The following is a 23,476-nucleotide window of genomic DNA, read 5'->3' as shown; positions in this document are numbered from 1 at the left end:
CAAAAGAGTCTCTGCTGTTTCCATGCCTAGATGCGCGCCCATCTTTCATACTGCTGGTTGCAGAGCAAGAGAAGCATTGAGCTCCAGTACTTCAGCGTGGGGCTCCCTGTGAGCTCCAGCCTCAGCAAAAAGAGGAATAGGGTCCTTTAAAATCCATGAATTCTCACAGTATAAACAAAACTGCTTTCTCATAAACAAAGAGGAATTTGTTTGGCAAAAATTCGAACATTAAGTGCAGTTGCTAGGGCTGTTTATACTTGGTTCCTTAAAAAAAGGCAACAGCCTGAATATTGTTGATAGTACTGCAGTGCTCAGCACTTGCAAGGAGGGGCAGAAGGTCTGGGATGATCTTCCACTGGGAAAGTATTTTCAGAGTAACTTCAGTTACAATTTGATGTCCAAAACAGTCATGGCAAGGATTTTTAGATGCTTTGGGAGCTGTACTTCACTGATCGAAAGCAGACTCTCCTTGCTGCTTCTGCATGCAGGGGAGCAGCGCTGCAGTATCCAGAGTGGCACAAGACCCTTCAGTCTGTCACTACTAACTGTGGTATGGCTCCCTACATGGGGATGCCCAGCCCCTGTTTCACTAGCCCTTGTGTCCTCCTCAACATCAGTCTGAGGAGGGGAACATGCTTGCAGAGTCTTGTTTGGCTGAGCACAGTGGTCAGCAGTGCCATGTATACTACCAGTATTTCCCCCTCCTCTCCAGTAAGGATACTGGAGAAGATGGTGGAGTTTTGATCTCAGTTCCAGTCTTCCCAGCTTTTGTCTGATTCAGGTGGATGTTGTATCAGTTCCCATTTGGCAGGTTATTTCACTAGTCAAAGGAGTTTACCTCTGAAGGAAGAGTAGAGGTGAATTGTGCAGTGCTCTGACCGAGCTACACCGGTTGAAAGCAGACTGCATCGCCCAGGTTGGACCTGGGGATCTTCTGGTTGCTGTAGTTGGTTGTCCTCTAGTACACACACCTTGCTTGGCGTGCCCAAGTCCTAGTTTAATGAAGTAATAGTTAACCAGGAGAGGAAAATGGAGCTACAACTTTTGTTCTTTCCAGTGCAATTCTAGAGAGACTTTTGTAATAGATGTGAAATATCGACTTAATATTAATGGGGACTAATTGAATTCAGATTGACTGATTATTTTTTTCCCTTGTCTCTTCCCTCCTGTCACCTTAATAACATGATCTATTAGGTCTGAATATTCCAGCAAAGCAGGTAGGGATTTTTGCTATTGGGTAATTATCAGTTCAGCAAGGCATGTGGTGATGTGATTTCTTGTGCATGTAGAAGTCATGTAGTCTTGATGTGTTTCACTAACTAGAAATTAACTAGGTATTAATGACATGAAATTATGTTTTACTCTATGGTTATGTGCTAAAGTTCCAAATATCTCCTGATTTGACATTAGCACTACATGTGAATGATAAGGTGCCCTTGAAATACATAGCATAAAGGTAATTTCCACTTACTGTCACCCAAAATTTTATTTCAGCCGGGCGGTGCTAATGGACGTTTTCATGGGGATTCATGTAGTAGATTCTGTTTTCCAGGATTAAATTCATGCATATTATAACAAACTATTTCGTTTTCTCTCTGATGTGCAAGAAATGTTTTGTACTATGAATTTTGTTTATTAAGTTGGCTATTTATTAAAATGCAGGATTAGAGTCTAAATATGACCCTGTATTTGGGTTGTTAAATGCTGGTGATGTTTTCGAGAAATAGCTTGTTTTGCAGAATTTCTTCTAACATTGTACTTATTTCTTTCTCTATTATCTATAAAACCCGGAGTCTATAAGGACTCCTTTGTGGGCTAATTTCTGTGAATTGCATGGGTGTTTGTGCCTATAAGAGTTTTCTTACAGAAGTGTTGTTTACAATAGTCTTTTCTTACAGTAGTCAAGGTATTTTAGAACATTAAGGAGAAGCTCTTACTGCTTAGCTGTTTTCACTGAATTTACATATACATAGAGATTAAATACTGACAGTGTTTATGCAGAAAAACATATAGGTTGTTGTCTTTGAAATGTTATTATTAAACCCCTGTATCATAAACTCCAAAGAGGCGAGCTGTGGTAAAAAAAAAACGGTTTTCTGTTTTCTTGCTTTTCAGGGCATTCTTAAAATTGGTTATTCCAGTTCAAAGGAGTTCACTGATCCTTTTGTAACGTATGGGAGCCTTATCTCTGCAGCTTCTGGTTTTTGGGAGAGGTTTGAGGAGCCTGATCAGATGAGAGAGAGATAAAACTCTTGTGATTCAGTGCATTTTGTCAACAGCTGTCTACCTAGTGCAGTATGATTATGTTTCTCAGGAAAAAGCAGAACTGTTCTAGAATAAAGAATAAAATTTAAAAAAAGGAAAAATCGGCAAGGGGCAAATGCACGCTTTCTTTTTAGCTTATTTTTGGGAGTATTTTTTTTAAAGGCTTCATAGGCCGTGTTATCCATAAACAAGAAGTTGAAGACGCGGGTTTGCTCCTTGTGTGTGGCAGAGTGAGAGAATGGCAAGCACAAATGGTTTTCAATTTTTGTCACTTTTGCTGCTGAGGAGTCTGGATTACTGCAAGCGTGGCTATTGTCAGAAAAACAGATGTGGGAAAACAGCATCTTTTGAACCTGGGAGTTGGAATTCAGAGACCATTCATTTTTTGAAGATACACATTTGGATTTAGATTGGTGATGTGTGGATGCAGGCTGGTGAGTTAGCCACTGGCAATGTAGTAAGCTGCCTGTAGAATAAGGAGCTGATGGTAGTCTTCAGATAGTAATTGGCAAGGCTCTTAACTGGAGGCTGTGCATTGTGTACTTTTAATTTTTTTAAAAACCTGAATAAAATGTTTATTTTTGCCCTTTTCATCCCGGTGTAGCTGAAATGTCTGTATAAGAGTGAGCTGGATTCTCTTCTGGCTGTTGCGTCGTGAACATGTGCTTAGAGAAGGGTTCAGAGGGCAGACTCTTTTTTAACCTGTCTAGTGACACAGGGTTGTCTTTCTGTTTGCATCTTGAGTAGACTGGGCTGTCAGTGAGGAAAAAAATTGTGTAGAAAGAATAGATTTCAATAGGATCCCTTGAAAATTTAATCCTGCAATTCTTTCACACCAGGCTACGGGTTTTTGTTGATTTGTTTTTTAACAGAGAACTCTGCAAGTCAGATGTGGACTTTCACATACCATTATATTAATTAAAGGATTGCAAATGCAGCATGTTAACATAGTATTAGGGTAAAAAAACCCTGTACTTTGAACATGAGTGGTCTCATTTGTGTTCACAGCAGGTAGCGTCCATCACTGGAGCCCTGGTTCTGGGCTCTCCACCCTTCTCCCTGGTGGTCTGTGCCCAGGCAGAGGCAGAGCGGTGCTCCTTTGTGGCTCTGCCGATGTTGCTCCTTGGTCAGAGGTATTGCTGCTGTGTGGCTGGCGGTTTGCCTGCATTTGTGGGGTGTGAAATCAGTGCTGCAATCCTCAGGCTGGTGAGAATGCCCTGTTTGTGAATTGGTTTGAAAACCAGGCTTTGGCATGGCAGGAGTGCAGGGAAGCAGTCCTGCATCACTGTGGGCTGGGCTCCACTCAACTCCCATATGTTAAAAAGTACAGGTGTAAAGGATTTCTTTTTTTTTTTTTTAAAGCAGTCTAAAAGAAAGAGAAGAAACTTGGGTGATGGTCAGAGCCTTGACAATTCTGCAAGGGCCGTGGGGGACTCCTGGTCCAGGGGCCACACTAAGACTCATCCCAGCACCAGCAGTGCCTAGGCTGCATGGAAGGGATGCCCACACTTGTCTCTTCTCTGAGGTGCATCCCAGTCCTGCCTTGTCTCCAGCCTTGCCCCCTGTGACATCCATCCTGCTGTCACTCCTACAACAGCGGCCCTGGTCTGGCTGCTCCTGACTGAAACCCAGGATATGCTGGCCACCAGTGGGAAGCACTTTTGCAAATTTCTGTCCTCCAACAACAGGTTTATTTGTATTGAGTACCTTTTGTAGATCTTCAGAGGCAGTTGGTGGCTCCCTTGTTCTTACTGTAAACAGTGTGACAGCCACTACTGCATATTGTGCAAGATGTTTTTGTCTTGTTGCACTGGAGTAGATGAAAAGCTTCAAGATGTGCTATGGGGGGAAAATCCTGAAGTATCACAGAAGATACAGTGAGCTGACAGTATAACAAGAGCAACAGAATTTGTAAACGTGGACGTTCAAAGTGAATAATGTAACGGGTGAAGCGCAACAAAGTAATGCTGCAGAAAGCTTTTTGATTAGAAATTGGAAATTTCTACTTTAAAGGAGCATTGCTCAATTAAAAGTTGCAGTTGCTTTCTTTTAAAGTATGCGTGTATAATCTCAGATATAATGTAAGGAGTGAACGTGGTCTTTATGTAGTGCAGGTGAAGCTGAAACTCGTGTGACTTGACATAGGCTTTCAACTCTGCTTTGTAGTTGCCTTCAGAAAGTTACATAAAATCTCCACCTACTTTGTTCAATTGAGTGATGATGCCTAGAGCCTAATTCTTCAGTGCCTTGAAATCATGACTAAGAAGTGCTGTGAAAATGCACATTAGTGTAAATCATTCAAAGTGCTATAATTTTAAAACACTTTACCTTTCACCATTTTATTTAATTTTTTGCATCTAATAATTTTACTTAGATAATTTATTCCATTTCTTTTTTAGCTCGTGACCTGGCACAGCAGTCCAGTGTTTGGGCTTCTAGGAAAATATGAGAGTTTAATAGGAGTTAAAATAAGTTTATGTCCTTTAAATATGAAGTCGTGTCTAAATTGGTCTGAACATGCCTTTGAAAGGTGATACGTATGTATATTGTTTAATTTGAGCTAGAATTATATTACTGAGTTTCAAAATTGATAAGTGCATGTACAAATGCATTTGTGCCCACAGTCGTGCGTGTGCATGCATCCTTTATAAGAAAGAAGTAAATTTACATGGATTTATGTAAATTATTTAACCTTGGTCTCTATTATCCCTTGATTAAAGGGATATCTCAGCTGCTTCTGGCTCCAGTGGAAGCTGCCATGTTACAGTAATAGCCTTTTCACTGCTGAGACAGGACAGAGCTGGGGTACGGTCTGAGGTTGTCCAATTCTGGCAGTTGACTTGTCCTTGGGAGCTGATAACTGACAGCAAGAATGGCTTGGGGCTGTATTATACATATAATTGTATGCTGTGTATGTATATTATATGCTGGGGCACTTTTTTGCCTGTGGGAATGTGCAAAGTGGGTAGAGAAAGGAATTGGAAAGTATCTTGTTCCTTAAATAAGGGAGGCAGTTTAGTGGGGAACTGTGGTTTTGGAATGAATGTGTAAATTATGCATGTGTGAACATACTTAGACTTTTTTGTCTCAATTTTTAATAAAATATGTTGAGATGGGAAATCTCAATACTTCCAATGTTAAAGAAATGGAGCTTGTCAAACAGCTTTAATGCCAGTGTCTGTAACGGGCAATGTTACCTCTTGGACTAGGAAAGGTCACCACGTGGCTCCACAGAAATGTGTGTATGGGATGACCCAAACCACAACTGTACGCGACTTGGTGGTCCTCGCTTTTGGGGCGTTGTGCTTTAGACAAATCAGTTCAAAGCATTTAACTGTCTGACACAGTGTGATAAAATCCTGCACTGTGTGAAGTCTGGAGTGTTGTTCCCTCTCTGCCGTCCTCATTTCTCTGCCTTGGAGCTAGTCGTGTGTCCCTGCCATGCTCCCCTGCAGCCTGGAGTGATGCTGACTTTTGCTCCTGTCCTTGCAGTCTGACCAACGAGAGGCAAACATGGCCCAAGCACCCACTGATCCGAGTACTGTGGAAACCGCTGACCCAGAGGACAGTTCTCCAAATATGATAGTCTACAGAAAGGTAAGGATTTGGAGCTGTTTGTGGGGAAAAAAAAAAAAATCTCTTATGTGGTTGACTTGTAAAAGGATCCCATGCCCCTTTTGAAGTCCAAGGTATGTTTCAGGCTGCTTGGATGAATAGCTGAAATAGTTTTCAGGAAAGTAGGTATTTAAAACCATAGTGTTTGAGAGCTTGGAAGTTTTATTCTGTTCAGTGGAAGCATTTAAGCTTGTTAGTATAAAATATTTGATGGCAAACTAATAACTTGAAATTTATAACTTCTTGTGAATGATTGTGAGGTGACTTTACCTAATCGTTCAAGTTTACTAAGTTTAGCTAAAGTAATTATATGTACCCTCCAAGTTTTATCACGCTAAGAATAAAGCAGCTGGCATACAACAATATTTTAGTACATTTTTTTCTGTTTCCATGTTGTGGGTTTTGTTGCATAATTTACAGTTCGATTCTTTGCAGGTAGTTGTTATTACTTCTCCCGTTGCATTTCTTAAATTAAAAAAGAGAAAACTCTCAAGTGCTAGTGAAAAATTAATTGGACAAAGATAAAATAATAGCAATGCACGGTGTCAAAGAACTTTCTTTCACCATGATAAAATCTTATTCTGAAGTACTTTGGAGGTAGTATAAAAGATGAAGGAAAGCAATCTATTGACCCATTTTCTAAGGTGTTTTACTCTGGGTTAGATGTATCTGTTATCTGTGAAATATAGTCTTTTTGTAATTTAATGAAATTGTGTAAATATATGTTATTTAGCTTGCAGAATGTTTCTTAAATAGCATGCGAAAGTGATGTATGGTTCTGACAAAAATAAAATCTCTTGCATGGCTCAAGTAAGCTAACATTCTGTTAACTCAAGAGCTACAATGCTATCTCACATCAAGTTTTCTTGTGTAGTACAGCCCTGGGTAAAATTTATGTTTTTACACCTTACAAAATAGCTATAAGAATCTAAAATGTGTTGGGTGTCCATGGTACTGTTTTCTGCTTGCGTGACTGCAATCTTGATGACTTTCATATGCTGAGAAAATAATTTAGGTTTTGTACAGAGCATAAGTTGTTTAAAGTGTTACTTTTTGATAACCATAATTTTGGTTTAGTTGTTGCATATTTGGTTTGGAATCTGGAATTGTTAACATGGGAAAATTTTCTGGGTAATGTGTAGGCTTGTTTGTTTTGAATGTGTTATGAACACACTTTGGCTGCTAATTTGGAAGTAGCGGTAGTCGGTTAGTCAGATTATCTTTTTGGAACCTGTTTGCTGAGAGGTCCAACACCCCAGCAAGTTGAAGTGGAACGGGGATATGAAAGAAGTTTCTGGTTGCATGATCTAGAATTAGGGCATTAAATCTGTGACTCTGCAGAGAATCCACTTACCTGTTCTCAAAAACGTTATATTTGAATGGGCCTCACTTTCTGTTCATCTTATGGCATTTCTACTTAAGGATTTCTCCATTTCTTTGCCTTTTAGTGTTTAATTATTGTTGTTGTAGAATAAGGGTTGCAAGTTCTGCAGTATCAATGGGGAATGTACTCATACCATTTGATCCATCTTTCCTTACTGGTATTGCTCAGACGTCAGTATCATCAGCCCTTCATAATAGTCCTCTGTCAAATACACAGTTATCTTTTAGAATAGCACGCCCCATGCATTGTTCAGTAATATTATATTGTTTTGTCAGTATTAAGCTAATGTATGTCTGTCAGTTGTTTGTTTTTTTTCTTTGTTGAGGGTTTTTGTTACTTTTATGAATAGGCTTAATATTACCTATTCTTCAAAGTTAACTTCCATTGGTTGACTTTCTAAATCTACTTTACTGATTGATATTAGTTATATGTGTTACACATCAATTATATGTTCCTTAGTGTTGAGAAATCATATGCAAAATCTGAGACAAGACTTTTATTCTCTTGATTATTTCTCCTCTCTCCAAATGAGTGTTTAGCTCTTCATCTCTCATTTCCTTTCAAGTGGCTTGATTGCCAGTAATGAATGAGAAAAACACTGCACTGGACTCCCTGAAATACAGACCATGATCTGCCAGCATACTGTACAGTTGAGGGTTGGTGTTGTGTCACAGTAAAAGAAGAGGTTTGCTTATAGCAGGAATCCTGAGATGCAATTGTTGGTCCCCCTAAGGAAGAGGAAATAAGGGTGGGCTTCAATAATAGGACCACAGTAATTCCTGCTGTAAGTGTCACCTATTTTGTTGCTTGTCATAACTGTCACGTCTGTGGGTTATGAGGGAGGAAAGCCCTAGAAGTACAACCCCAAATTGTTCATGCTTTCTTTACTGAGACTTACTGCAGCCAATTTGAAGTTAATAAGCTAAGAGGGTTTTTGTTGTAGCCTGGTTTTCCTTTTGATCACTAGCATGAAATCCACACATTGAAGGACAAATCAGGTCTTAGGCGGTGCTGAGTGTCCCTTTGGAGCAATCTTTGTTTTGTTTATGGAGAAAGGCCTAGAACAGGCTGTTCTCTTTACTTAGGTAGGTAAAACTGAGTGGGATGGATTTTGGCCATGCAGAACAAAATAAACTAATTTATTTTGACTCCAATTAGTTTGTGATATTCTCTATGGACTCCTGCAAGCAAATGGATTCTAACTGCTTTGATTGCTACAGCAGATGGTCTCAATGAGATAAGTCTTACTTTCTTCTACCTTCAGGGTTAACCTTTTGGGGGCTGATATTTATCAAATTGTGAGGCATGTTATTTTTTTAATCCAAAATGCTCAGTGTTGCCCTACTGTTCTGGGAGACATCTGTGTGTGAATTAGGTAGTGCAGATGCACTTATTAGGGTAAGTAGTGTTTAGGGTGTGATTTGCCTCACCCTACCCTTGTTAAAATTGATTGTACCCTAAACTACATGAGCTTTATTGACTAGCTCTCCATTGACTATCATGGGTGCCTCAACACCTAGCTGTCAGGTGCTTATGTCATATGGTAGAAACCTATAATTAAGCAAGCTGCATCCTACTCCTAGGATTTGTGCTTCCTCTCATCCCTCTGTATGTCTCAGTACTTAGTCCTGTATATACAAACATGTATATAGTATAGCATCCTGGCTTGTATCAGGAATAGCGTGGCCAGCAGGAGTAGGGAAGTCATCGTGCCTCTGTACTCGGCACTGGTGAGGCCTCACCTCGAGTACTGTGTTCAATTTTGGGCCCCTCACTACAGGAAAGACATTGAAGTGCTGGAGCGTGTCCAGAGGAGAGCCACCAAGCTAGTGAGGGGTCTGGAGAACAAGTCTTATGAGGAGAGGCTGAGGGAACTGGGCATGTTTAGTTTGGAGAAGAGGAGGCTGAGGGGAGACCTCATTGCCCTCTACAACTACCTGAAAGGAAATTGTAGAGAGGCAGGGGTTGGCCTCTTCTCCCAAGGGAATAGCGACAGGACCAGAGGAAATGGTATGAAGCTGCAGCAAGGGAGATTTAGATTAGATATTAGGAAGAATTACTTTACTGAAAGAGTGGTCAAGCACTGGAACAGCCTGCCCAGGGAGGTAGTGGAGTCACCATCCCTGGAGGTATTTAAGAAACGTGTAGACATGGCTCTTCAGGGCATGCCCTAGTGCCCAAGATTATTGGTTTGTGGTGGGGTGTTGTGTGTGGGGTTGTGGGTGTGGAGTTTAGTTGGTGGGTGCTTTTTTTTTTTGTGTGTGTGTGGTTTGTTTTTTTTTTTTATGTGGTTGGACTTGATGATCTCAAAGGTCCCTTCCAACCACTAAGATTCTGTGTCTGTGTCTGGGCTGGTTACAGGGCTGTGGGTAGTGCCGCAGTAAGGGTGTGCTGTCATTTATCTTGTGTGGCATAGTGATATCCAATGAAAAATTTAAGGTCTCTGCAGAAATTGCGTTACCATTTAAGTGCTGCTCTACAAGTAAAACAGAGGAGCCATGTTCTCTTTAATCAGTCTGGCCACATCTGCAGAAGATGCTGATGTATTTTTTGTTGGGATTATTACTGGAAGAGTAGTATGCAGTGCTCAAAAAGACTATTTGAAATGCGCTACCCTTCTTTTCATGGGAGCAGGTAATGTCAATACACAAGGGCTTCTGTGGAAGTGAGTGACATCCCAGTCCTCACTTCAGTCTCTGAGCGTTGTGTGGGTGCTGCAGCACGGAAGGAAAAAAAAATGCAATGAAAAGCCAGTGAGAGGAGAGAAATACACTCCAAGCAAACAGTAACAGAAAATATCAATTGATTTTAAACACCTGTCACATTCTCTTGAAATCCAGCCACTCTTTATTGTCTTTCTGGCTTCCAAGTGCTAGTTACTATGTCCCAGGGGCCTTTTGGCTCATCATTCCAATAATCTGGGTCTGAAAGTTCACCTTCTGCAGACTGTATTGAAAGACAAACTGTTGACAAACAGCTTCTGGCACTAGACCTATTAGGCGACCTGTTACCAAAATAAATTGGCAAATCAAATCCTCTTACAGAAAGGATGATGGAAAATTGTCATGTCACTGAGAGAAAAGAAAAACTGAAATATTTCGGGCTTGACCAAATAAGAACTGAAAATGCTAATAAGGAAGAATTGTTTAGGAGTACCTGGGGAATATAACAAGAAGGATGAAAACACAGAAATTAAAATGTAGAATGGATAGCAAAGTGAACTTGTTCCTGAGAAAGATCTCTTAGGATGGGGAAGAGTTCACAAACCATACTGTTAGAATGTTTAGAACCCCTGTGAGCATGCATGCTCTGAGGGGTATCAAAGGGTATCATCAAAGAATTGACCTGGATTATCAGATGGTATGTTTACATCTCTGCTTAATTTTGCCAGACACATCTTCTATATCTGCTTGCTAAAGTTGGCACTTAGTGAGTTAAATTTTGAATTTTTATGGTTACTCATCATAAATCTTTTGAACAAGCAGGAAAATCTAATTTCTGAAGGCAATTACTGTTGTAAGTAAATGTAATACAAACTTGCAGCTGCCACAAGATGCTTTCAGAAAAATCCCAGTTGTTTGCTACCTTCGGTACTTGGCAGCCTTACTCTCTTTTTAAATTCTGGTTTAAGATCTGAATTGTAATCATTTTAAAAAAAAAAAAAAAAGAAAAAGGCAACCTTACATTAGCAGCTTTTCTCTAGGCAGATTCCGGGGCTCCAGTCCAGGCAAATAGCTGGACTGCTGCTCTCAGACCTGGTCCAACGTGGTGATAGGGTGGAAAACGGGAGAACAAGCAGTTGGGAAGACAGATGTAAGCGTGCAAAAAATGTATGGACTGCAAAGCAGAAAGATGGGGAAGAGACTGTCGTTAAAATTAGCTGTTTGGTTAAAAAAAAAGTAACACAGGTATTTGGAGCTAGTCAGAACACCAAGACTACTATTTGTTTGCTCTTAAGTTGTGCTACATAACACTGCAGACCTATAGTCTTCACTCTTCACCCAGAGATTTTCCTGTACTGTCGTTAGAGATTACTTTATTGCATTTTAAGCCATCTTGCTCGACACTTCCTGATTTTTATTCTGTTTCCAGTCTAAAAGCAGTAACCCAGGATTAAACTAGGACTGAATTTGAGAGTACATATCAGTACTTCAGGAATTGAAACGTACACAATTTTTGATAAGTAACCCCCAAACTAGCATTGTTAATGTTGGAAAATAAATTTAAATCCAGTCATGTTACCAAGATGTATTAACATACAGGTTAGGCAGCAGGACAACTTTAACTCTGCACTTCTGTACTGCACATCGAAAAGGAGGTTTCGGTTAATTTATTCCTGCAAATACTCAGGTGCCTTGGATATAAACAAAATTTGACCATTTCTTGAAGCCTTGCTAATTGCTTTATCCAGCTGACTTACTGTGTCAACAACTTTGCATAAGGTGTTGCACAGAGAGGGGGAAATGCCTGTGTGCAAGATGGGCTACTTGTTAAATTGTGGCTGCAGTAAAGGCAGAAATGGATATTTTTTATCTAGGAGGTTCCCTCTTGGCATTTCCTATAATAACAGGTGTAACGTTCAATAATTCTCCTTTCCATACCTCATATTACAAAATCTTGGGGAGAGGAATCACAGCGTTAAATTTAGTCCTATCTGTGGGGTAGGAGCAGCAGAGAAGAGAGACCCAAGTATGCTGGTAAGTCATAGGACAGTCATGGTCCAACATTGTGCAACGGCAGTGAAAAACACAAATACAATCACAGAGTGCCTTGGAGAAATATTTCCAGGGGAGTGATAGGTGTCAGTAGTATTATGCAAAGGGCCGGTGATATGGCCTCATCTAGGTCATGGTGTAGTCTTCTCTGTTGTCATCTCCTCTCTTCAGAAAACGTGACCTGGTTACACAGGAGGGACTAGAAACAAGTGGCTTATTTAGCCGAGCAAAACAAAATTGAGGTAGGAGAGATGCATTACTCTGCAAGAGTGCTCTAAGGGATAAATGTCAGGCAGGGAGATGTTACAAAGCTGAGGATAGTACTGGCGTGCACACAAATTTTTTATAGATTTCCTATGAATAAATGCAGTCTGGGAATTAGGAGGTGGTTCCTAATTCTCAGAAAAGTGGAGTTCTGGGGCAGCCACTGCATGTAATAGTGCGTTCAAAGAAGCCAGCTTGTTTTAGGATAGGTGTAGGCATGTTTTTGAGGAGGCCTGTGTGACATCTTTTCTTGCAAAAGTAGAGAAGGAGAGGCAATGAGCCAAGAAGTCTTTCTAACATTATGTTTGTACCGTCTTCAGATTCCCTTGAATAGGGACTGTCTAAAATACCTACAAACACCCTTTATTCATGCAATAGCAAACAATTTGTACTGCTGAAGTTTGACATGTGTCGGTGTCCTTGAACAAAGCTAATGCCGCTGACCTTGGCTGTATCTGTCAGGGGAACCTTGCTGTAAAGCTGGGGAGGTGGGTTTGATTTCTGTGTCTGTTAGACATGTATGAATGATTAATGATCTAAGGCATTAGTGTAAAATTGCAAGAAGTTAGTGCCCAGAGGACTCCAGAAGCTGACTTGCATCATTGTTTAGACACAAATAAAGCTGTCATACAAGTGGCAGGAACATGTTTTTAGAGTCAGATGGAGGTGATCCACCTGCTGCAAGGGCTTTTGGACACTTTGTGGTTGTTTGTTTCTTTACGTCATATGTCTTGTAGTAATAGTTAAGACTTAGCTGAGGTTAAAGATTCAGATCAGTTACAAATAGGGAAACGCATGTAATTTTGTAGGTAGGTAGACCCTCAAATAACTATCTTCTTGTTTCTCTTTTTAGATATATAAATCCATACACACACACACACACACACACTTACCTGCCTTTGAAGTAATGATGATGAACAGATAACCTTTATGTTTTTCCTGGATATATTGTTTAGGCTAGTATAGGAGATACATTCTTAGAATGTATATAAAAGATATTAAAAAGATACAAATGTGTGTGTGTGTGTGTGTATGTATGATATATTTTCTTACTATCCTGTATGCCTTAAATCTTTCCATTCAAATAATGCACAGAATAATTGGTTTGCATTTTACGCATATGAATCTGTCTTTCCATTCTTGGAAAAGGTGGCCTTAGCCCTAGTGTAAAGGTGGCCTTAGCTCTTGGGTATTGTATCCCTCCTTGTAGTTAGAGATTTTGGTGATAAGCCTATACCTATTTTTTTTTTTTGTAGTTTTCTCCATATTCAGAAGCAGTTGTCTGTCTTAAATTTATGTAGTTTTCTTTCCTCTCTGGCTCATCTTTTCTTGGTTCCTGTTTGTAACTGAAAGAAGCTGTCTCTTGCACCCATAAAAGTCTAATTACAGTGATCTATTACTTTAGTTGTTCTCAGAGGCAGAAAAAAGATGAGCCAGGACCAATAGCTATGACAACTTCAAAGTATATTTTTAGCAAAGCTACCAGTGCAAATTTAGAATACAGAGATAAAAAGGGAAGGTTCAGCTAGAGGGTAAGATTATGCTCTTCTAGCTGTAGCACATAGTGCCTTGCATTTTTGGAAACAGTTCTCTTTTTTTTTCCCCCAGCATCTTTCTCATGTAATTCTCTGTGTATTTGTTGTTGTCAGCATTTTAAGTTATGGTCTTGGATTATTTTCCCTATGTTTGTTGATTTACTTCTGCATGTTGTTTTGGGCAAGATGTGGAATATGAATGTTTTCTTTCTGCCTAAAGCATTATTTTAACCATGGGATTGTTTCATTTATTAAAAACAAACCAACATGAAGTAGTGAAGTAGTAGAGAGCTGCCAGCCCAACTCGTTCGAGGAAGCAGCTTCTGGCTATTTCAGATGCAGTCTTGAACCCTAGTATTAGGATGAAAGAGAAAAGAGTTTAGATGGAATTGGATGAAATGCACATGAAACCACGTTTTTTTGTTTTGTAATAGAACTTCAGCTAAACCCTTATTCTATCCTGATTAATAAAATATTACTTCAGAGGATTATGAACTTCTTTCATAAGGTTCTGCGATAGAGTTTGAGTGGGAGGATTCATTTCAATAAATAGAATTACATGTGCAGGACCATGAAAATATGCAGATGAAGTTCCATTTAAAAACTCATGGTTTGCACCCTGAGACATTTGAAACACACTTCCTTTTTTTCATGAGAAGCTGTCATACCATGTTCGAGGGGAAGCGGTTACTTTTATTCATTTTTTTTAATCACTGTTGTGATTGCACACTGTTGTGTTGCTGCTGTTGTCCTGTATCTTCTTTTTCCTTGTTTCTCCAAAGTTATATGAACTGAAAAGAATGAAAAGTAACTGGTTAACCAGACTCTGAAGCACACAGATCTGCTTAAAGAATTGTATTCGCATTCTTGAGTATATTCAATATTTTAGTTCAAAGGCTATATGTTGGGGCTGCGGTGTGTGGGGAGCAAAGGTGTTCATTTAAATAAGATGTCTCCCTACTTTGCTTTTCTTTAATGATAATGGAGCTCGTTAATATTACCTTGTGTTTAAGTGTTTGGAAATTATACTTTGGACCGATAATTCAGTGCCTCTGAAGGTAGTAGTACATATTTGTGGCATACACAAGAAGAAATGACAAAATATTATATGTATTTTTCTAATGCTTTAATTGAGAGTAGAATGAGTGGAATAGGCAAGAAGAAGAATTTAACCAAGGAACGTGTTAATGAATTATTCAGATGTATTTCTTGGTTGAGAGAGAAAGCAGATCAACTCTAATTTTGTTCATATTTTGATTTTGTAAAAATGGGGTTCTGTGAGATTGAAATTAAATAGAAATGGTTCTGTGGTTATGTTTCTAAGCTCTAGATGGAAATGGTTTTGTGTACCAGAGTCTTCTCAGAGTATAGTGCTGCAGGTGTCACTTCTGTTGTCCTCCTCTACAAGCTATTTTGAGTTATGTTTTTTTACCCATTTGATTAAACTGGGTTTGTTGGCCGTTGCATATTAAACATTTTCCCCTCTGGCTCTTTTAACATTTCGCATGTTTTTGGTTTGTTTGTTTATTTTTTTTTCTTATGTCTTGCATTAGGTGGCGGTTTTAGCAAGGAGACCTGGAGCTGGGGGGCTGTGGAGGGTGTTTAACAACCTCTGTATTTGAGAGCACAATTCTCCTCTGCTTGTTGGCATGACCATGGCTGCAGGAGCTGACTTGATGATGCCCCAGATAAAGGGAATTTTGTTCACTGATGCTATAATTAAATGCCTTTCCCCATCAGTAGATCCACACAATTTTGTTAAACATGTGCTTGTAGCTACGTACGAATTAGCTCATTCAATAACTTGCACAAAATGTCACATAAAGCTTGGCAGCACTGGGTTCTTTTCACTTGCACTGTTCCCCCCTGGGCTCTTACTAGTAAAATTAACTGGAGCTGTGTTAATTATTTTTTTTTTCTATGTGTGGAGCAACAGAGCTACAATAATGGCACTACTGTTGTCTGTACGCTAAAGATGGTCCAGCTGTTGCCTTGTATCTGGAAAGTTATCTGTGGAAAAAACAGTGACTGAACCCATGTTTTCTTAATAATGTGAAAGCATCTGTTCTTTGGAAACAGGGAGCCTAAGTGCTTTTTTCCTTGGTCCTCTTGCAAGGAAAGGTGACCTACTTTGGTAGAGGGTTTTTTTTTTTTTAAGTATTCTTGACTGGAAAGCTCTTAAAACATGTTGAGTTATAACAAGTTTTCCTTTCTGCATGCAAGAAAGAAACCTCTGTTTTCCCTTTCAACAGTAAAAGTTGTGTTTAATTTGTTCATAGTGTATTTAACATCAATGGTGCTCTCTTCCTCCCACTTAAGAGATGCCTGAGAGTTTCAGGAGGCATAGGAAAGACCTTGACCCAAACTTGCATGAAATTGTGACAGGCTAAAAGTTTTGTCGTGGTGGTCTATGATCTGGTTTTGTCTTTGCTAAACTGTTTTGTGCATGTGTGTCTGACATTCATGGGTAATAGCGTTTAAAGGAAAAAATAGAGGATTGAAGTAGAATGCACCAAAAGTAGGCAGAAAGGATAAGTGACCTGGATGGGTGATGCATTTTGGAGAGAGTTAAGACTGAAGATTGCTTTTAAAAAAACAGCATTTGCTGACTTAAAATTGCAAGAGATATTTATAAGTACTTAAAGCGTTTCTTCATCAGTCTTAAAAGTATCTGAGTCCACTTGTGGGCTGAAAGTAAGCTCTAATTTTAGTCTGTTGCTGTCGTTGTTGTCTTTAGTCGTGTAAACTTGTTTTATTTGAGAAACATTTGGCCATAGAATGAGGTCCCAAGTCACCTCTGAGGTGCAGGTGAAGGCACACTGAAGCTACGTAATCCTACTCCATTTTGCAGTTTCCTGATTTTTTTTTTAATTTTTTTCCACAGGTGTTTCATTTGACAGTTTTACCATTCTCATGGTGTAGCTATTTGAAGTTGATGGAAATTAACTGAAGGTTGGGTGCCCTTTAGGCCTTTGTTGTCTGAATAGCACTGAGTCCATCTGCCAGGCTAAGGGAGACATGGTCATGTCCTGGGGCACATGCCTCATGGTGGGCACTGCTTTAGTCCCCTAGTTTTGATGCATTCAGTTGAAGTGCAGAGAAAAAGAGTCAATGACCAGAGAAACCATTTAAATATGTCAAGTTGCAGAGAGCTTCCCCGGGGCATTCAAGGACAAGCAGCTGAGATGCTTCTTTCTAAATGAATTACGAAAACATGCAGGAATGGATAAACTGGTTCCATTACTTCAATTATTTTCTCCCTGTGTCTTAATTTTTTGCATACTTATTATGGCAGTTGACCAGTTTTCTCTGTGGCAGCTGTGCCACTCCAAGAGTATTTTGAACAGGGCAAGCAAAATCCTTAGGCTGGGGAACTGGTTAATGGAGATTGTAACAAGAGAGGAGGCAGCTGTTTTAGCTTCTAGGCTTACGCCTTGCAGCCAGACTTGAATCGAAAGCATAAGACAAGACAACAATGACAATTTGCCACCTCTTTGTGGGTCTCTTGTAAATCATTTAATTGCAGTTGATTTTTGTAGCAGACAGGCACACCTTGCAAAAGACATTACCCTGGAGACACTGAAGTAGTATGAGTTGAGATGTCTAGAAAATACCAGTCTGTCCATCTTGGCTCTGATGGTTTTGGGTTCTGTATCCACAGGACTTGACAGTTTGATCCCATGGGAAATTAGCAACTTAGAAGAGAAGGCAGAAGCTTCAGCACAAAGGAACCTCTCTGGTTGCCTAGGCTCCACCTCACCTCACCAGGTTTAGCTCCTGAAGAGACTTCTCAGAAGTTCTTCTGTTAGTGCCCCTGGTCCTCAGCAGTTTGCATAAAAATCACACCCAGATCTTGAGTTATCTTTCAACTTCACTTCAGCAGAACTTGAGAAAAGCTCTTGGAAAGGTCAAAACCCAGTCCTAGATTGAAGCTGGAGAGCGCCTGTGAGGTGTACAAGGAACCCCTCATTGTCTCTGTTGTTGCCATCCATGAAGTCAGAGCTTCACTAAGTACTAGCTGCATCTGTTAAAAAACAAAACCAAAACAAAAACCTAAAACAAACAAACAAAAACCCCCAAAAACGGCAACAAAACAAACCCAGAGAAAAACACCAGTGACAACTGAACAGAACGAAGCTGGTGGTGAGTGTGATTGCAAATGCCTAATCGAGTAATTGGGGATTGCTGGAAAAGGACTTTTCCACTACCTATAGTGAGGAGTTTGTAACTGCTGAGAGCAACACGGTGACACTCAGTGTGGCTGCTTTTACCTGGAGCACCGACTGTTTCATCTGTTTTGTGATGCTCTGTCTTTGGTAATCCACTGACCTCACTGTCTATGTACATATGTATTTACTAAGTTTGAACTTTGTGGGGGGTGTTTTCCCCTCAAACATTGCTGCCTTAGATATTAAGCATTCATTCTTCATGCTGGAATCTGATCCAAGAAATCCTTTTTTACCTCTGTGGAATGCTTAGTGTACAAAACTTGAATTACTCCTGACAAAATGTTTACCTAATGGAAATCAGTATTATCTTCCTGGATTCCTAAGGATGAGACCTTTGAAAGAAACAACTGCAGTATTTAGTAGGAATTGTTGTTCATTGATAGTTCAGTAAATTTGCAAACAGCTGAACAAATAGTCGAATCATTATAAAAAGGCTTTATAATTCACAGAGGAAGCAAATGCTGTGAGGTACATTTGTTTGGGGATATCAGGATGAGAATTTTTTTATTTAAAGAAACTGTTTATGAATTGTGTACGAGGTATCAGTAAGGATTTTTATTGGGTTCCTGGTGGTGTGTTTATAAAATCCAAACATGAAAACCTAAACTACCTCAAGTATTGCAGTGCATCCACCCAGCACCTTGCCTTGATTTAAGTTCTTTTGCTGCCTCATTGAGAACAGCTATTTGAATGCAGTGCTGTTGCATCAGGTGCGTTTCGTCACAGCTGGACTCCTGACTTCTGTTGGCTTTTTTCCTTCCTCCCATGACTTTTTTTTTTTTTTACAAATACATTTTCTGTTTTGTGGAATTAAACGATATGTCAAAACCATTACATTTTTTAGAAAAGCAATCTTGTAAGCAATCTTTTTATCATCCTTTTTATGGGACAGTTACATCAGTGGTAGTTTGTGCCGGTGGTGTGGGAACTTTCTTTCTTTCTTTCTTAAAGTGAGATCAAGAGAGTGGGGAACTTCAATGTTTTCTGAATTCGTATTCCAGTCTGTTGACTTCTTGATCTTGGAGATTTTTCCAGGAGCATCACAAGAAACAGATTCTCTTATCTGTGGCTTCCTGACTGAAAGTGGAAATGTGTAGCAAATCATTTAGGTGCATGTCCGAAGCTGTCCGCCAGATCTTGGCGGACATAGCAGGTCAACTAATCAGGGAGCTGTTTGAGGCTATCACTAATTGTTTACTCGGGACAGCAGAGAAGATCTTGGAACAAGGCAAGTAGTCCCACATGTTGGAAGAGCAATATATTGAGGAGAGATGGGTTAAAATTGTGTAGAAAGAGCCTCAGGCAAAATTGGTGCTCAGGAAGGAGAGGAGGGATGGAGGAGCATTCTTTTCCCCATCAGATCATGTGTTGAATCTGGCTCACTGTAACTTTTAAGGTAATGCTTGCATAGAAATTGGATGTTCCTGTTTGTTGTGGCTAATCTTTTTGGGCTTCTAACCTACCCCAGATGACAAAAGTATTTCTGTGCTGAAGCAAGTAAAGCTTTCAGGATCTTTCACTCCCCCTTCTTGTCCTAATTAAAGCCAGAGTGCTCTTTTTCTCTTAAGTTCATACAGAAAGAAAACAAAATTTTCCACAGAGTTCTGTAATGGAAATATAGCTCTCATTTATTGCTGTGGAGATCAGGTTAAGTAAAAGCAGGGGCTCTTGGCCTGTTTTATGCAGGTTCCTTAATCATGACTCTTCCATTTCTACTACTACTTTGGGTCAGAGCATGAGTGGGTATGGAATTCAAAATTTATTTTTTACACATTGCTGAAATAAAAGCTTCTCCTTGCTGAAAAATTAATTGCTGAGTGTTCCAGCACCTTATAAGATATTTATATGTTCTCCTGAGTCCTGTCTCTTCCTGTTTCAAAGTGCTGTCTTGAGAGCAGTTCAGGCAAGAGAACTGCTCAGCTGCACTTTGTAGTCTTCCTCTCTGCCAAGGAGTCTCAAGACAGCACTCGAAAACAAAGAGACATACTCTAGGGGAAATATGAATATTAGATCACTTTGGGTTAATCATTTGGGATACAGTGGCCTCAATTTACGCATCTGACATTTTTGGGGTTTTGTACTGGTTGCTAAAGTGCATCTCAGAATCGTTAAGTCTAAGGTTCTTAAAGGCATTGGAAATCCCAGATGGGTAGTACTGTTGTCCAAGGTGTAAAGAATTTGATGACAAAATCAGTTGTCTCTTACTTTAATGGCTTTTTTTAGTGTTTTCATTGTGTTTTTTTCCCCCTTGTCTTTGAAATAGAGAGAAAAGAATAATTTGCTGGTTTTACTTCACTTGGGAATGCACAGGGTAGATGATGGCCTGATTAAATAGCATCCTAGAGTTGCTCGTTCTTAAAGGGGAAATAGTTGCTAGCATCAAATCTATTATGTGAAGAGGGGGCCCTGCAATGAAATGGGTCAGAATATTTGTTCTGGCTGTGTTGGACTGCAGCAGAGAATCAATGTACTTTATCAGTGCTGCTGTAGAGCTCAGCTGAGTTCATGAAGTTGTGTTTTTCGGTGTTGTAATCCAAATGTTACCACCAACCTGTCTTGCATTTGTTACTCTCGACTTCCTTTGTGGCTTAGTACTTCCCTTCAAGTCAGCTACCTTAGTGCCTCCTCTGAATGAATGAGAAGCCGTCATGAGTTTCCAGCATCTGAACATTGTGTAATATAGTTATTTCTTTTCTTTGAGAGGCTAGTGCAGACTTCAGTAGGAGGGGGGAAAAAAATTAAAATATTTGCATCTGATGAAGTTGATATGTTTGTCCGATTCTGTGTACTGAGCTCCATGCAGCAGGATGGACATATCAAAAAAAGACCACAAATCTGCTGGCAGTGGTGCTAGTAGTTAAGTGGTAATCTGCAAAATATGTCTTTTGGAAGCAGTGCATGCGCAGAGCTAAAATGAAGCCTCTCATGAAATACCTCATCATGATAATTTACGGAAACATGAGGATTACGTCTTGCTCCATGGAGAAGCAAGGAGACAGAATAATGGCATGGGTTAACAGGTCCCTCAAAGCCAATTTTAAATATGAGGAAAATGCTGTAGGTAATCCTTTTTCATTTATTATGACTGGCTGGGCAGGCAGCGTAAGGTAAGACAGCTGCTGCGTGGCAGCAGGTTGAGCATATGAGGACAGAGCCCACCCACCTTCCAGTGAATCTTGATACTTTGAAGCCTGATGAGATAGTGATACTCTCTGTAAACAAGCATGGGGGCACTGGGGAAAGGAAGCACGTGCAGGGGGATTGCAAGGGGACAGGGGGACAACTTGCTCTGCTTCCCTGGTTACTCTGTTGATGCAGCAAGTGCTTCCCCAGGGTGGGCAGCTGAAGGAAGTGTGCATGAAGTACAGCCAGAGTCTGTGCTCGTGTTCCCAACTGCACCCTCAAAAGTTCCTCTTTTGACACTCTGTAAGAGCCAAGAGAAACAGGTTGGTGGCTTTTCCTGCTCTGAGATGGTGCAGGGAATGTCACCTTAGGACATGCATGTTTTGTCTCTGCCTCCTCCAGCTCATCTGCACAAGAGGATCTTTGTAAGTAGTGTGGCATGAGAATAGGTATAGGATGGTGTCCAGGAGGCTGCTTAGTCTGCGTGTTACTGACCTGTGTCCATCTGTGCCTGCCTTGGTTCCTGGGTGGTATGTGGGGAAGCTGGGGACCCATTTTAAAGCTAACAGGTCTCTTAGCTTATACAGAAGTTTGACCTGTGCCTGTATCACAATGAAAATGTTTGAAGTCCTCAGGAAAAAGAAGTTGATGCTACTTACTTGTATGCAAGGCAGCTGAAGCATCAGTAATACTGACAGCATCAGTGGTCCTGGTAATCTGTCTGGCTCTGTCAACAGAGCTTCCCAGAGCAAAGTTTCAAAGAAAGAAATGCAAAGGCTCTGCGTAGTGAACACACTGAAGGTCAGCTGAGGTTTTTGACATCATAGTGATGCTGGGGGCAGAGGGTGGCTTTGTATATTGGGAATGGGGAGGAAGGTTTGATAATATGAGCTGTAAAGGGTAAGCTGTCCTGCTGCCTTCCATATCACCTGTGCTTTTTCTCCCTATAGGTCATGCTGCTGTCTCTGTTCTGTGCCCTGCCTTTTAAGTTTCTGTGTCTTTAGTCATGGTTTTGGATTGTCTGTTTGTGCAAAAGCAGCGTCTTTGGAAACTTTTGTTCTTGAACTAACATCTTTGTCATCGAACTTGCAATGTGAAGCTACAGAGGAAATAAAGTGTGTGGCATGCAGCTTATTCTTAGTTTCCTCTACTCTTTTTTCATTTTAATGATTTTGTGAGTGCTGAACTAATTAAAGTGGCCAGTAGCTTTCAGTATGTAGTTTAGTCTCAGCCAAAATTATTATCTTGCTTCAGCCTACTATAATTCCAGAGGAAAGTAATTTAGTGGTAATAATGTTAAAAAATAAAAGCTAAATTTGTTGAATTGGATGTGCCTCTGTAGAATGGGGCTTCTTTCTAACTAATGTGTTCAAATTAAAATTAAATAAATACCTATAATGTTTCTGGAGATTTTACTGTACATAATAATTTCATAGACTACTGAAATGCAGCCACTCTTGGTTGAGTACCTATAGAGCTCAAAGCTGAAAGTTGCTTAATAACAATATGAGAGCTGCAAAAGTCTTCTGTATGCGAAGATGCTGTAGAAAGATTTGGCTGGATCAAAACTTAATAACTCAAATTGGAATTTGTCCCAGACGTTGGGATTGATACCGTTACTAACATTAACAAAAATAAGTATTCAGCTGACATTAAAGTCTGAGAGCTGACTTAATACCCTACTGAGCAAGAGACACACCGCATCTGCTTTGGAGTTCTCCTGCCTGCTAATTGGACTTTTCCTTGCAAAAATGCTAATTCAGATTTGGCTGTCTCTAGGATTGTTAATGGCTTAGTCCAAAACCAATTAAAGTCATTGGATATGCTCCCCTTGACTTTAGGAAGCTTTTGATCAGGACTTGTGCTAGTACAAATGAAAAGGCTTACTGGATTTTGCTCTAAATAATTTTCTTGTAAATGAAGTGTGTATGTGTGTATAAGTATGTATTTTGATGTTTGCTTAGTTATATTTATCCTTGAGTGTCAGCTGTGAAATAAGAGATTCAGATAAGTGAGAAGTTAGTCTGTTTTTACTGAGGCGCCAGGTCAGGTATGGTAGGAATCAGCACATTCTTGTGTGGTTTTCAAAGTTAGGACAATATGATTGTTAAAACAGCCATTGTGAAAGGTAGCTAGGAAGGTCAAGCTTGTTAGTAGAGAGTTTCAAGTCCAAATAGCGTGGGCTACCAAGATGATCAGGAGCCTGCAGCACGTGTCTCGTGAAGGCAGGCTGCTGGAGCTGGGCTTGTTGAGTCTGGCAAAGAGGAAATCTAATAGCAGCCTACAGAGGATTGAAGAGTAGTTGCAAAGCTGGTGGAGCCAAGCACTTCTTGGTAATGCCAGATG

The 23,476-nt window shown here is 40.0% G+C and overlaps 1 protein-coding gene across 6 annotated transcripts in view; it reads left to right on the top strand.

Moving 5' to 3' along the window:
- The window catches only part of RGS6 (regulator of G protein signaling 6), a 293,044-nt gene that overhangs the window by 7,823 nt on the left and 261,745 nt on the right, over nt 1-23,476 (top strand). For all 6 annotated transcript variants that reach the window (XM_074584769.1, XM_074584764.1, XM_074584760.1 and 3 more), the window contains exon 2: nt 5,758-5,862. In XM_074584769.1, the coding sequence (XP_074440870.1) occupies nt 5,779-5,862 (84 nt within the window). In that variant the 5' untranslated portion in view covers nt 5,758-5,778. The remainder of the gene's footprint in view (nt 1-5,757; nt 5,863-23,476) is intronic.

Source organism: Larus michahellis, chromosome 4, assembly GCF_964199755.1.
Source record: "Larus michahellis chromosome 4, bLarMic1.1, whole genome shotgun sequence".
Classification (NCBI taxonomy): Eukaryota; Metazoa; Chordata; class Aves; order Charadriiformes; family Laridae; genus Larus; species Larus michahellis.
This window is presented reverse-complemented; position numbering and strand designations above follow the sequence as displayed.